The sequence below is a fragment of the Empidonax traillii genome, unplaced genomic scaffold (genome assembly GCF_003031625.1).
Source record: "Empidonax traillii isolate 1590-97213 ecotype Southwest subspecies unplaced genomic scaffold, ASM303162v1 scaffold5:size3517227, whole genome shotgun sequence".
Taxonomy (NCBI): Eukaryota; Metazoa; Chordata; class Aves; order Passeriformes; family Tyrannidae; genus Empidonax; species Empidonax traillii.
In genome coordinates this window covers 922,472-937,001 of record NW_020955198.1, presented here as the reverse complement: position 1 = coordinate 937,001, position 14,530 = coordinate 922,472, and the positions used below count along the sequence as shown (strand labels likewise).

Below are 14,530 nucleotides of genomic sequence, written 5' to 3'. Positions count from 1 at the left end.
CAGGTCGCCCCCTGGCACCACCGTGGGTGGCTGGTAGTTGATGCCCACCTTGAAGCCCGTGGGGCACCAGTCCACAAACTGGATGCTGCGCTTGGTCTTGATGGTGGCAATGGCGGCGTTGACGTCCTTGGGCACCACGTCCCCGCGGTACAGCAGGCAGCAGGCCATGTACTTGCCATGGCGAGGGTCGCACTTCACCATCTGGTTGGCTGGCTCGAAGCAGGAGTTGGTGATCTCGGCCACTGACAGCTGCTCATGATAAGCTCTCTCAGCTGAAACCACGGGAGCATAGGTGGCCAGTGGGAAGTGGATGCGAGGGTAGGGCACCAGGTTGGTCTGGAACTCGGTCAGATCAACATTCAGGGCTCCATCGAACCTCAGTGATGCTGTGATGGATGAGACAACCTGGCTGATGAGTCTGTTCAAGTTGGTGTAGGTTGGACGCTCGATGTCCAGGTTCCTGCGGCAGATGTCATAGATGGCCTCGTTGTCCACCATGAAAGCACAGTCTGAATGCTCCAATGTGCTGTGTGTGGTAAGAATGGAATTGTAGGGCTCTACCACAGCGGTGGAGACTTGTGGTGCAGGGTAGATGGAGAACTCCAGCTTGGACTTCTTGCCGTAGTCAACAGAGAGTCGTTCCATCAAGAGGGAGGTGAACCCAGAGCCAGTGCCACCTCCAAAACTACGGAACACAAGGAATCCCTGGAGTCCTGTGCACTGGTCAGCCTGCAGAGAGAGACAAGTAAGGTTTCTCCAAGCACTGACTTCGGTGGAGGGAAGTTTCAAACTTTTGCTTGGGTAGCTGCAGATCCCTCCCAGGGTATTGAGGAGCTCACCCTCTGCTCCCATCCCCCAAAGGATGGTGGATCCCACCAGTCAGGGAGAATGTCCCCTCTCTGGGGTCACTTACCAGCTTCCGGATCCTGTCCAGCACTTGGTCAATGATCTCTTTGCCAATAGTGTAGTGCCCACGGGCATAGTTGTTGGCAGCATCCTCCTTGCCAGTGATCATTTGTTCAGGGTGGAAGAGCTGGCGGTAGACTCCTCCCCGAACCTCATCTAGGAGACATTGGCACAATGACAGAGATTTTCTAACTGGGCCGGGGGAAAGGTGGAAGGAGCCACTCTAGAGAGTGTCCTGCAATGGGTTGTTCACAGAAATAATGACCACTGCCACTGCCCAATAGGATACACTCACCTATCACAGTGGGCTCCAGGTCCACAAAGATGGCCCGCGGGACATGCTTCCCAGCCCCGGTCTCACAGAAGAAGGTGGTGAAGGAGTCGTCCCCTCCGCCAATGGTTTTGTCACTGGGCATCTGCCCGTCGGGCTGGATGCCGTGCTCCAGGCAGTACAGCTCCCAGCAGGTGTTGCCCATCTGGACGCCAGCCTGGCCGACGTGGACGGAGATGCACTCGCGCTGAGGAGGGAGAGGCAAGGTCAGATTCAGCAGAGACCAGAAATGCAATCACTGCAAGTGTTGCACAGCCCAGACGGGGCAGCCTGGGCCCTTGTCAGCTTGGGCTAACCAGGACACTGCCCTGGTGCCTCAGTGTCCTGTGTCCATCCCAATCAACTGTGGTCTCCCAGTTCTGGTGCTCTGCCTCTCATCACTGCACTGACCACCTCACTGGCCCAGGAAGAGCGAGACCCATCTGCTGGAGCCCAGGATACCAGGCCACCCATTCCCTGAACTGCCCCCACCCACAGCCCTGGAAAGCTTCCCGTGAGCATCTTCCCGATTGCACAAACATCCACATGGCTTAAGGGCTGGGGCCCAGCATTAGCTGGCACAGCCCCTGTTGCTATTCCAACAACAGGACTGGAGGCTGAGATGGCAGAGCACCACCCAGGCGCTGGGAGCTGAGGAGGTGATGGCACTGAGGATGGGTGCCCAGCAAGGGTGGGGATTTGCAGACATGAACGGTTGCCATGTTCTGAAGCTCAGCTTCCCTAAATTAGCTCTGGAGGAGGAGGAAGCATTAGTTGCTCTTCTTAACTAACTGAAGGGCTGAGCAGGGAGGGTCACCTAGATCACAGTTTTGAGGGCAGCCTCAGGTTCATCAGGAGGAGACAGGCTAAGTAGGGCCCTGCAGCCTCACTCCCTTCAGGTGAGGCACCCCAGGCCCTGCAGTCCTTTGAACAAGAACCAAAATATTCAATGCCTTAGACCTGCTGTTGCCAAGGATTTGGATGCGTCATCAGGCACAACTGAGGCAGAGGAGCATCGAAATCAAACCGGATTTCCAGAGCCATGAGTGCCCCAGTGTGAGTCAGCTGGCAGGAAGCCGGTGGAACCAGCCATTTTGCACTCAGGAGCAGGGCAGTGACTGCCATCCGAGGAAGTTACACAGGATGCAGCAAGTCCTGGCTCTCTGCATCTAGAGTGCTTTCAGTGCTGCATTTCAGAGGCAGCAGTGACAGTGAGGAATGACAGAAAAATAAGCCCTTGATACCTGTGGTAAGAGACAGAAGCCCATCTTCCCACCTTTCCCAAAGCTGATGTGCAAGGAGCAGCAAAGCAATACCCTGTTTATCCCTCCCAGCAGGTCCATAAAGGTTGTGTAATACAAGGAGCCAAGAGTAAGTCCTGAAGACTTAAGTCCTGAGGTAAGTCCTCCAGGATCCTCTACAGAAGGACATAGAAAACACTTGGCAGAGCTGCAAGCACCTCAAGAAAGAAAAGGCGTCCTTCCTGGCCAAGGACCTTGCAAATCAGCGTGGGGGTGCAGAGGGTTATGCTGCTCACTGCACTTCATCCCACCAACGTGCAGCAGCCAGGACTGGCTCTGTGGGACCCAGCACTGATAGCAGGGTGGGCAGAGCCCAGCAAGAAGCAGTGCTGGTCACCAGCCAGCAGATTGCCTTCTTCCCGGCAAGGTCTGGCACAGGAAGCTGGGAGCATGGACCTGCAGGACAGCAGGCAGAGTGCCTAGGGAACCTTGGGGCCGGGATGCTCTCCAGGGCGTATGGAGAGCTCAGGAGACAGAGCTCGCCCTAGAACCAGAGCAGCAGGGCATCCCGGAAGCCCACCCACAGTGGTGCCCACTCTTGGAGCAGAGCAGGGGGTGAAGGAAGCCACAGGTTCCTGGCACGGCTCAGCTGTGGATCGGTAGCGTGGGGGGTGGGCTCCGCGCAGCCAGGGACAGTACCACGGGACACGGGCAGGAACCGACACTATTAAAAGTCGGAGAGGAAAGAGCGGTGAGGGAGTCTGTCCGAGCGTCGGTCTCCAAACCCGGCGGGGCACGTAGGGGGCCTCCTTGCCACGAGTACAAGGGGATGCTCAAAGGAGGGAGGCTGCTGAGAGCCGGGGAGGGAGCAGCTCAGAGAGTGGCTGAAGCCAGGTAAAGGCAGGGCAAGCACGGCGGGCACTCCTGACGCCAAGCTGTCCGCACCTTTGGGCTCCCGGCAGAGCCCTCCCGGGAAGCCACGGGGACCGCAGCCCGCTCCCAGGACGGTCCCGCCGGGGTTCTCCCGCTCCCGGGAGCACTCGCGGAACCAGAGGGAGGGCGCAGCGGGGGCCGGCACTCACCATGATGCCGCCGCTGCCGCACGACCTGCCTGTCCCCGGGCTGCTGCAGCTCCGCACCCCGGGACGGCGGCGTCGCCGCCGCCCTTATACCGGGGGCGTCACCGGCGCTCCGGGGCGGGCCACCCCGCCCGAGACGGCCCCACACGCTTGCATAGATTTGCGAGCACTGCTCATATTTGCATAGATTTGCATAGATGGGGCTGTGCTGCCCGACAGCCGGCGGGGTGCGTGGGTGAGGCCATCGGGGAGCAGCATCCCCTGACCAGAGCACAGGAGACCTGGGGATCCCCTCGAGAAAAGGGCCATAAATGTTGGCCCTGCTACGCTTTGCCTGTCTTGGCAGAGGGGCTTCTATTGAGGAGCAGAGATGGCACCTTCCAGCTTAGTGCTCTACTGGCCACCATCCAGGCACTGACCCAGAGAGAGTTTGAGAGCTGAGGCAGGAAAGCCAAGAAAGAACCTGGCCCAGGTCTTTCCTCCTAGTGGGTGTAGGTGCTGATGTGATCCCTGGACAAGCACAGAGCCAGGTCTCTGCCAGCCACCCAAAGCCTCCCAGAAAACACCTGGGAGAATTTCTGGAGCAAGCACGGGCAGAGGAAACTCTTCAGAGATGAGAACAAGCTTTCCTGACCTCTTTGGAGATCCGTGGGGAAAAAAAGCAGGAAAACTCTGTCCCGTCCTTTACATCAAACCCCTCAAGGACTGTTGTATCCCCAGGCTGTGTTTGAAAGCCCTGCCTGCCGAAGGGCTGCTTCTCCAGCCTGGTTCTGCATTGCCTCTATGGTTTTGATATGACTTCACAAAGCTTTATCAAAAGAATGGTGGGGGTACGGGAAGAACTTGAAGCACTTCAGACGGGGTTTATTGGAGCCTGCAGTGACTTCACTGATGTCTGGCTTTACTACAATGAATAACGTCCTACGCCTCCAAAATGCTCACAGCATCCACTGTGGTGCAGAACCAGTCCTGCCTCTGCCTGAGCGCTGTGACTTAATGAGTTTTCACTGAAAGTTGCTGTCATCTCTCAGCTTGATCTGGAAGTTGAAAGCTGGACCTAAATTATCCACCCACAATGGCCTTTCTTTGTGCCTGAGTCACCTGGAAAGCGTCACCTTCACTGATGAGCATGTGTAAAGTGACTGAAAGCAAGAGTACTGCTGTGAAGCCTGTGTCGGTGTCTAAGCAACGCATTTTTGAGACCTGCAGAAATGGCTGAGCCAAAGGATCAGAATGGGTTTAATCAAGCTGGTGGGAAAAGGTTGAGGTTTTTTTCCACAGAGGTGCCCCAGGTTGTGAGTGCTGCTGAACATGCACAGGATGCTGTCGTGACTAGATAACTCTGGAAATGCCTCCCCCTGGTATAAATGTCCTTTGAGTGACCTCAGAGATCACTAGATAACACAGACCATGCTGATGCAGACAGTCCATGAGAGTGAGAGAGTAATTGGCAGCACTGAGGCATCAAAATTTGAACCCAGATGTTAAGTGGAGTGAAAAGAAGTGATGGTATCATCTTTCTCTGTGAAAATCATTGCCAAGGTGTTAATTGAAATGCATAGTGGACGTCAAGGCATCACTTCTGACTGGGTGTGTCCTAGCACCCTCCTTAATTCCACGCTGCCAATTAATTCTAGAGCATTTTTAACACAGTGCTTTGCAGTAGTGGTTGGAAGCACAAGAGCTAGGCAGCAAGCAGCATCTCAGGTGGCCACACAGCTTGCAGCCGTGGTTTATGCGTGAATGCTTGTGCAGTTCACCCAAATTCTGAACATTTGTATGACAATCTGGGGGCACCTAGGGGTGTAAAATGATGTTATACTTCTCCAGGAAATGCCTGGAACTGTCTACATACCATTCTGTTGGAGCTGAGGGTGAAATATCCTTGATTTGTTGTTGCTGCAAATGCATGTTCCACAGTGAAAATACCCACTCAGATGCTGATTTGTTGGACGATCAGAGCAGCACTGACTGACAAGAGAGCCATGAGTCATTTGGAGCTGTGCATCCCCATGTGCCTCCGATCTGAAACGTCCAAACAGATGTCTAAGCTTTTTTGAAATGCTTAAGAACATCTGGCTAAATCCAGGGAGCACCAATCGTCTGCATCTTGTCAGTGCCTAACTGTTCATCAGCCTGCCAGATGCTGGTAGCAGCAGCCTGCAAGCACACAGCAGAGATTGAGTTTGCTCTGGCTGGATTTGTCCTGAGGCAACCCCTCTCTTACAGAGATGTAACCCACATGTCTAAAAAGACCCTACAAATGTTTTCAGATCATATCAGAAATCAAAAGATTGCTAGAATTGCTCAGGAAACATTTTCATCGTTGTGCAGAACATGGTTGGACTCTGAATCGGCAACCAGAGAGCTACAAAAAGCAAGCAAGGCAAATTTTAGGCTTTAGAGTCAGAATTCAAACAACTCTTTATTCAAGGATGGGAAAAACAAACTGAAGATACCCGAGGGGCAGAGCCCTGCCCACTGCAGGGGAAAGCCCCTACTTGCCACTCTCGGGAACCAGCCAGATCTTGACAGGTACCTGCCGGTACAGGAACCCCTGTCAGCACAGGCTGCATTTACCCAAACAAAGCCTCTCACATAGCTGTCTTCCTGAAGTATGTTAAAGACTGCCACACCCAAAGCACCCAGAGCTGAAACTGGGAAGGAGATGGGTTCAGAGCCTGGCCTGGTACCTCCCATCCACACCCCAGTTCCCTGCATTCTCTGATGAGGAAAGCCCAAACTATTGTTCCAACTTTTCAGATTTCAGTTCCACCCAGCCTGTTCCAGGCAGAGCAAACAGTGTCACAGGGCAGTTTAGGGACATGGCTTTCTTGGGAAAGTAGAAGAGAGCACAGCTGTGCTGTGGGTCTGGCATGGAAGCCCAGTGCCCTCCACTTTAAACCCAGCATTTACAGCAAACATGAGATGATGAGGGGTGTTTCAGGAACAGGGCTCCTCTCTGCGTCTTTAACCTCAGCCGGGAGATTCACAAAGACATTTCATCCGTGCTTGCCCTGCTTACCCCTCACTCCATCCTTGCGCAGTTGCTCTGCTTATAATCCTCTTAGCAGCATGGTCAGGTGGGGAGATAGAGAAGCTGGGATGTGCCTCCAGCCCATCAGTGCCCTGTGCAGTCTGCTCTCCAGCAATGGCTGCTTGGTGTTAGTACAAGTCAGACAAAAATGTTGCCTGGTGAAACTAATAGGTCTGTTGAAAGCACGGGGCTTTCATGGGGCACATACTGCAAGTTCAAACAAGGCCCTTGTGATGCTAACTGTTCCAGCAGGATACCAATGAGCCATTGTGCAGGGTCCCTAAAGCCCAGCTGGCTCTTGGTGATGGCCCAGAATTGTATGTCTGAGTGCTGTTGCAGTTCTAATACGGCAGCATTTGGGACATATTTTACCACCCTGAAAAGTTCTAGCACAGTATGGAGATGGGCAGAAAATGCTCCCTTTGCCATTCCTTAAGATATGCATGCCTTTTCAAGGTCAGAAAGGGTCCTCTGAGTACCTCATCCTTCATCTTGAGAAGGTGGAGATGATCCAGAGATGAGAAACAAGGTTGACTGGAAGACGAGATATCATGGGCTATAAGGAAAGGCTGAGGGAATGGGGACTACCAGAAGACAAAGCAGAGATTCAGTAAAGGTCTTACAATATATTTAAGGTAGATGCAGATAGAAAGAGGATTAACTGTTCTGCATGCTCAGGGAAAGAAGATGCATGTTTAAGGCCTGCTAGCAGCAAGGGTAGTGAAGCATGATTGATTGCCTTAGGGCCAAGGGATCTTCATCACCAAACATCTTCAATAACCCAAGTGTGGCATTTACTCCTAGAGACCTGCTGGGATGTAGGACACAGTAATGATCTGACAGAAGTTTTCTCTGATGGAGCTGAGCAACAGCAGCATAATTGCTGGTTCAGATATAATGAAGTCAATTGTGCAACGCCTGCTGCATTGCCCAGAGCGTGTGCCTCAGTATAGGAACAATAAAGCTAATTCCAGATCTCGCTACAGTCCTAAGCCCTGAATCACAGGGCAAGAGCAGGGAGGCACTCCCAGGGACACAGGCAGTCCTGCTTGCCGAGCCCCAACCTGTGTGGCTAAAAGGGGCTGTTGGACGAGCTGTGACTAGCTCTTTCTCGGGCACAGCAGTCCCGGGTGAGCAGCCTCCCTGGCTCAGAGCCAGCTGCCCTGCCTGCCAGTGTCACTTGCCTTTCCTCATGTCCTGGGAAAGGCAGCTACACACCCACGGGAGCAAAATAAAACCACAGCTTTCTAATTGCAGTGACTTCATGTCAGAGCTCTGAGCATGCCTGGTGTGAACAATCTGCCTCCAGGCAGGTGACGGAGGGGCTGAGGCTGCTGAGGTGTTCCCCCCCACAACCTGTAGTCTCACGGACTCAGGGAACGCTGGTGTGCGGCATTGATGGGCTGTGCGGAGAGGCCAGTGATGCTTCTCCTCTTCTTCAACAGCTCTCAGAGCTTGGCAATGGCACAGACAGTGTATGGATAGCTGGAAACAGAAGTGCAATGCATTCTGCAAGGTTGTGTAATGGTAGAAGATCCTGGAGGGACGTGGGTTATCCCATCAGGCAGAAGGGCCCTGCATGACCCAGACAGAAATGTAGGCATGGTGATGTCTTCATACCCAGCCCTTTAGGCCTTCCTGTCTTACAAGTTCTCAGAACTGCAACAAAGCTGTGGTCAGCTCTGTTGCAATGCCACAGAGCGTGCCCATGTGAGCTGGCAGTGACGGGGCAAGAGGCAGCCATTGCCTCTCCTGATCCCAGGAGAGCACGTCTCACCCCTGGTCAGCAGAGGGAACACAGCAGATTCACACAGGGCAGCTCTGCAGGTGCACCCACTCATTTGAGGTAGATAAACCACTGCCAGGGGGGCAGTCCAGCATCCACTGGGAAAGCAAACAATTCCTGGCAAGGGAGTGTCTTGCCAATGGCTCTGCTCTACCCTGTCCTTTGGAGAGCATTCCATGGCTGGATGGATATCCGTAAGGGTTTTTTTTGCATGTGAAAGTTGGTGGTATATAATGCAAACATTTTGTTGGCCTGAGAGCATACCAAGATCAGAGCTGCACATGGAGAAACCAGCCTAGAGCATAGGGGATTGCTGTAAGGTTGTTAAAAGTGGAAAGGAGGTGCTGGCATCTGGCCAAGTGCCGGTGGATGTCAGAGGGAAACAGTTAATGCGATAAAAGATGCATTTAATAACTCAGCTGGGTAATGGCTCCCAGGGTGCTCCTGCCCAGAGCTCTTTCTGTGCAGAGAGAAGGCAGTATTTAGAAACCAGGGCTGTCCTCACTGCTCCTCCCAGAGCCTGAGTGCTGGGAGCCAGTGGCCTCAGGTTACTGGGCTGAGAGCTTGTGTTTAATGAGCATCTTGAGGATGCCTGGCTCAAACACATATCTGAGAGCTTCCTAGCAGAGTTAAGTCAGATGATAAGAAGCTATGCATGTGAAATAACAGCTATTTGGCAGAATTTCTCTGTTGCAAGATCTTAGGAGCCCCAGTCTGCTGAGCTTTCATGCCTAACGTGGCTCTCATCATTAGGACAAGGCATCTACAGGCATCCTGTACACAGAGGGGCTGCTGTGCCCTTCCCTGAGCTGGCATGGCTTGGACAGCGTGGTTCTCATTCTGCCACTTAATAGCCCATCATTGGACACAGCCAGCAGGGGCTTTACCACCTCCCAGGCAGGAGGATGCACAGTCTGGGAAGAGCCAGACACCAAGGACTCCTGCATGTCTTGGGTCACCCTCAGCATCCTTACCAGGTGCTAATTAACATGGAAGACCCTCTTGCCAAACAAGCCTGGTTTCAATTCTTGAGATGACAGGTCTGCTCAGGAGAAAAGGCAGGGATGTAACCGGCTTGCTGCGAGGATGGTGTCCCAGGAAGTGAGCAGCACTGTCAGTGTGGTGCCTAGTGAGGCAGCCTGGGGAACCCAAGTGCTGGTTGAAAACAGTGAATCATCAGCTAGGAGCTGCTGGGCTTCTGCAGGGATCTGTGCCAGGCACCACAGGCTTTGGTGATTTAATCAATGGTCTTAAAATGAAACCCAGACTGCTGCTGATAAAGTGTGAGTGTGGTAAGTGGATGTGCAGAGTAATAAATTACAAGACTGCCCCTTCCTACAAATTCTTAAAGGAATTACTAAAAGTAAATTTTGCTGCAATGTAGCCTTTTAATCAGGGAATTCTAAACCATCCCTGAGAGTTAATAATCCTCTTCACTAGCTACTACCCCATCACGCTTAGCATTATCCCAAATTGTTCGTAGTAAACATTTCTTATCAGTGTGGGCCTTGCACCCACCCCTGGGGATCCCCCCTGCAAAGGCCCTCAGCAGTGTATCTCCTTGCTAACAAACACACCTTTGCTATTGATCCCTCTGGTGCAATGCAGGAATACAAACACTCTGGTTTGGCATGCTGAGATAAATATTCAGGGGCAACACAAAAAGTAGACTGGGAAAAGACCATCAGAAGCAGCTAAGAACTTCCTTCTTTTTTTGGACAGGGAAAACTTATTGTTCTATCCCTCTGCAGCAATATCATGATTTATGCAAATGCTGTTATCATTATCTCCTTCCAGCTTCCAAGTGAGGATATCATACCAGCAGTGTTGATCTGAATCAGCCAGACATGTAATCGTGTTGCAGGTGCTGATAAGTTTGCATAGCAATACCTGCCTTCCCTGAGACAAGGCTATCAGTACTAAATGCATTTTTCAGTATTTAATTCTCTCCTGATAGAATCAAAATTAATTCTTCTAATATTTTTTTGTTTTGTACTATCAGTACTCTATAGTTTTCTGGGTCAACTGGTTTATTTTCTTAATGACCGAGGTGATTTCTGTTCTTCAGTTCTTTGGAATTATCCCCGTTTTTCTAGCTCTGTTAAAAATTGCCATCAGCAGCTCAAGAAGACCCTCAGTTACTTCCATTAATGCTCTCAGTGTGGGTCTATGAATTGAAAATGTTATATTAGCAGACAATGCTTTACATGCTGGTTTGTTACAGATGGCATCCAAACTGCAGCCTTCTCCATTGCATCCACAGCACTGGTTGTACTGTTGCACTTGTATTTAGGCACCAAGGGCTATAGAAAAAAACAGAAGGTTGTTTACTTGCATCCTTTTGTGCTTTTTCTTCTTTTCTTCTCATACAAATGCATTTGTTTTATTTCCTTTTTTATTTGCCTCTGCTTGGCTTCTTTTTTGCCTCTGAGCCATGTCTAGTAGGAAGGCAATAGGCCAAGGCTGGTCATGTAGCTGGAGGGTACGGTGAGGACCAGAAAGCCTATGACCCCAGTTCTACCAGGCTCTGTGGAAAATCCTGCCCAAGCCAGATGGACACGAGGGGCTTGGTGTTTGGAAGTGTGTGGGCATGGATATGTTGGTGTGTATGGGTGAAATCAGGTTTTGGTTCACAGTAAAATCCCTTCCTGTCCAATGTCAGCCGCAGATTCTTCTCCCCTCTGCAGCTGAAGGGTTCTCCAGCCTTTGGAGGGGGAGTGTGGTATCAGCTTTTTCATTATCCTTCCTCTCCCGTGCCTTGGGATCCAATTCAGACCATGCAGCCTCCAGCCCCACAGTGGGTGGGTTTGGGGTGTCCTGCTCCTGTGAACCACAGGGTTATCCGGCCCATTCTGTCACCAACCACATGCCAGGGATAGGGGTGAAACCACACTGCCACAAGGCTCAGCTGCTCCCTGGGCCTGTGTGCCTGCTTATCACAGATAACTTATTTAGTCATGGGCATCTGCCACCTCTGCCAGCCTCTGACTCTGTTGATTTAAAATCTGCAAGCACCTCGGTTTTGCCTGGGTTTTGGCTGGGGCAGCAGCCCCATTGTAATTGCAGGCGAGCACTCCTGCAAGGGAGAGCCTGGGATGCACAGCCTGGGTCTGTCACATTGCTAAATCTGGCCCAAAGTCACCACCCTGCTTGAACGAAAGTCACCCTGACTTTGCTGTTTCTCACTTCTCTGTCCTGCTATGCAAACTAAAAGCAGCTGCATGACTTTGCCTCCCTGGATTCTCCCCAGTGTCTAGAAGGTACAATTCTAGAACAGCCAGCTAGGACAAGAAGTGAATTAGAAAGAGATAGGCAGGTGGCTGAGAGCTTGGCCACTAAGACAAACACCAGGAGCATTAAAAACACGAAGGCGTGAAGAAATTGACTGTGCAGGGAAGTCAGGGAAGCTGGGTAGGGCTCTTTGGATGAGATAGCAGAACTGAGGGCAAAACAACAAATGTGGATTTTCAAAATGGGTGCCCTGCTCATGTGCAGCTCCCTGCACTTGAGAATCCCCACCCTGGTGCAGCCCTCTGAGAGGTGAACAAACCCTGTATCTCCCACTGACCCCCTTTCCGGGGGTTGCCCTGACCCTGTGGCATGCCTGGAGATGGGGACAATGGTCATGGCTGCTGCTGACTGTCCTGGGAGCAGGTAGACAGAGGAAGGTGGCACAGAAATGGCACACAGGAGCCTGTCTTGCTCTGCTCAGCCCTTTCTTCCTCCATCCCACTGGCTCTGGCTCCTGCTCCCTTCCTGCTGCAGCTCCACTGCAAGGAATGGGCACCTTCCCTGGGGAGCAGGGAGAAGAGGAAGGAAGACATCTGCATGTGATGATGGGAGCAGTGGCCATACGACTTATTGAACACTTCACTCCACAGCTCAAAAATTGCCAAGAATACAATCTTGCAGTACATAACTGCCAGTTTTGACGAGGTTGTGAGAAGGTTTGTGTTTTCCTGTGAAAATCAAAAGCAGAAATGTTGTGCAGCACTGAAAAAAAACACAAACCTCTAATTTGTGGTTTGCATAATAATGTAGCACAGGTTTATGATGCAATTCTGCTGGCTTCCTGAGAGATTGGGTAAACGGGATAAAAAAATTTGGTCCTTTGGGGTCCTGCTTTGCTCACTCAAAACCTCTTTTCTCAGAAAGCCTCAAGAGTACTTCATGAGCTTTTTTGAGACTAGAGAGCTGAAAACAAGCTTGCAACACAGTGATGTCCAGAATTTGTAAAGAGATAAGGATCTTCTTGAGACACACTCAGGATGCCTGTGCTGGGTTTGAAGTCGGTGTGAGCCAGGCTGGCAGGTTGGTGCATCAGGACTTCGGGCAGACCTATGAGGAAAGGGCAGGGAAAAGAGGGCAGGGTGCTGCGGCTGAAGGTGCACACTCTGTATGAGGCATTGGTGGATAATGGGCTGCTTCTCTGTGGCTGCTGCCAGGTTTGAGCAGGGGAGTGACTCTGGCATCTGCGGGGTGAGGTGTGGTTGGCACCACATCCTCTATCCTACCAGCACCAGCTATTGCCCAACTCTGCACCACCTCCCCTAAGGACATTATGGAATTGTTAGCCCTTCTCACTCCATATCCTGATCTCAAGGGTTGGGGAAACTTTTGCCATGAAGGCATCAGCAGTGTGTTCCCCTGGCTCCAGAGTCCTGGCCAGCATGAGGATTGCTCTCCTTTCCCAGCATGGAGGCCTCCCCGCTGGTGGGCACAGGGTGGACTGAGACCTGTCAACTTTGGGGCCTCCTTGTCCCCACATCAGCTGCAAAAGCCATGGAAATGAAAGCAAGGTGCCAAGGGCTGGGTCCTGGTGGTTTCTCCACCTTCCCAGAAGCAGGATGGGATCCCTGTGAAATAGCCTGTGGCTCCATCTAGTGTCCAGGCTAGCTCTGCACCCATTGCTGGGCAGATGGGTCAAATCAGAGCCCGTGGTAGCCAGTGAGGGCACCCTGGCCAGAGACAACCCCCCAGCTTTGGGTTCATTTGCGTGGTTTCACTTCCTGCTCCTGGGCAGGCAGGTACAGGAGGACAGTGCTGCAATGGTATCTAGGAAAAAAATCCCCAGTGGCAGGGGGAGCCATTGCTCAAGGAAATCATCAAGTGCTGTCTGATGGCAGGAGATAGGTCTTCCATCCCTTGGAGAGGGCAATGCCCTTGGCACAGGAGATGATGCCCCTGGCATTTCACTAACCCCAGTGCTCACCCAGGCCCACAGCTCATGGCTGGGAAAGGCTTTTCTCAGGGATGACTGTCCTCAAACTGGTCTCTGAGGAGTGCTGGGAATGTCCTGTCTCAACATCCAGGCCCTTCCATCCTGCCAGGCTTCCCAGCTAGGGATTTACAGGAGGTGAGGAAGATATCCTAGCTGTGGTGCTGGAGCGGCAGGGGGTTCAAGAGGCCTCCCCGCTGAGAGATCAAGCTCCCTCCTTCTCCCATCCAGACAGCAAGAGAGAATCATGAATCTCCGTGGCCAGGACACCTTCACGGCTGCAGGTGAGTGTCCCCAGGTGAGATCACCCAGATGCCGAGGATGGGTGAGTACAGCCCCTCTGTAGCGGCTGCCTGGGCAGGGGTCATGCAGGGGAAAAGTCCACAACGAGCTTCCCGGATGCCTGGGTACCCTGGTGCTCGGGGTGGCCCGCCAGTCCCGGCTGCCGGTGCCACAGCGGTGCCAGGCGGCCCAGGCTCCTGGCAGGGACCTGTACCCGCCGGTCTGGCAGGGCTGAGCCCCGTCACGTCCCCCGCCCCGACAAAGCGCTGAGTCACCCCAGCTGTCCCCCCAGCCGGCTCCTCCTTCCCGGCGGGACCGGCCGGGCAGCTGACTCGGCGGGACGCCAGGGGCACGCGACGCCGGGGCTGCCCCGGGGCGGCGGCCGTGCCCCGGTATCGCGGGCACGCAGGGACCAGCGGCCCAGGTCAGTGCCACCCCCCCGCGCCCTGCCCCGGGCGCATCCGCGGCCCCCGGGACGCGGACAGGGATGGGGCCGGTACCGAGCGAGGCTGGCCGGCGGAGCGGCCGCGCTCCCACCCGCCTCCCCGTGACGCCACCCGTGCGAACAGCGGGGCCGTGACGTCCGGGGCCGCCGTTGGCTGCGGCCGCCGCCCGTCACGCAGCGGAGCCGCCTCCAGGCCCGCGGTGGCCCGGGCGCGGGGGACGCGCGA

At 53.3% G+C, this 14,530-nt stretch overlaps 1 protein-coding gene across 1 annotated transcript in view; it reads right to left on the bottom strand.

Annotated features, from left to right (window-relative positions):
- TUBA4A (tubulin alpha 4a) overlaps positions 1-1,443 on the bottom strand; it is an 8,923-nt gene extending 7,480 nt beyond the window's left edge. The window contains exons 1-3 of the mRNA XM_027878810.1: positions 1,202-1,443; positions 914-1,062; positions 1-729 (exon numbers count right to left, since the gene is read on the bottom strand). Coding sequence (XP_027734611.1) covers positions 1-729; positions 914-1,062; positions 1,202-1,382 — 1,059 coding nt within the window. The 5' untranslated portion in view covers positions 1,383-1,443. The remainder of the gene's footprint in view (positions 730-913; positions 1,063-1,201) is intronic.
- Between the last annotated feature and the right edge of the window lie 13,087 nt (positions 1,444-14,530).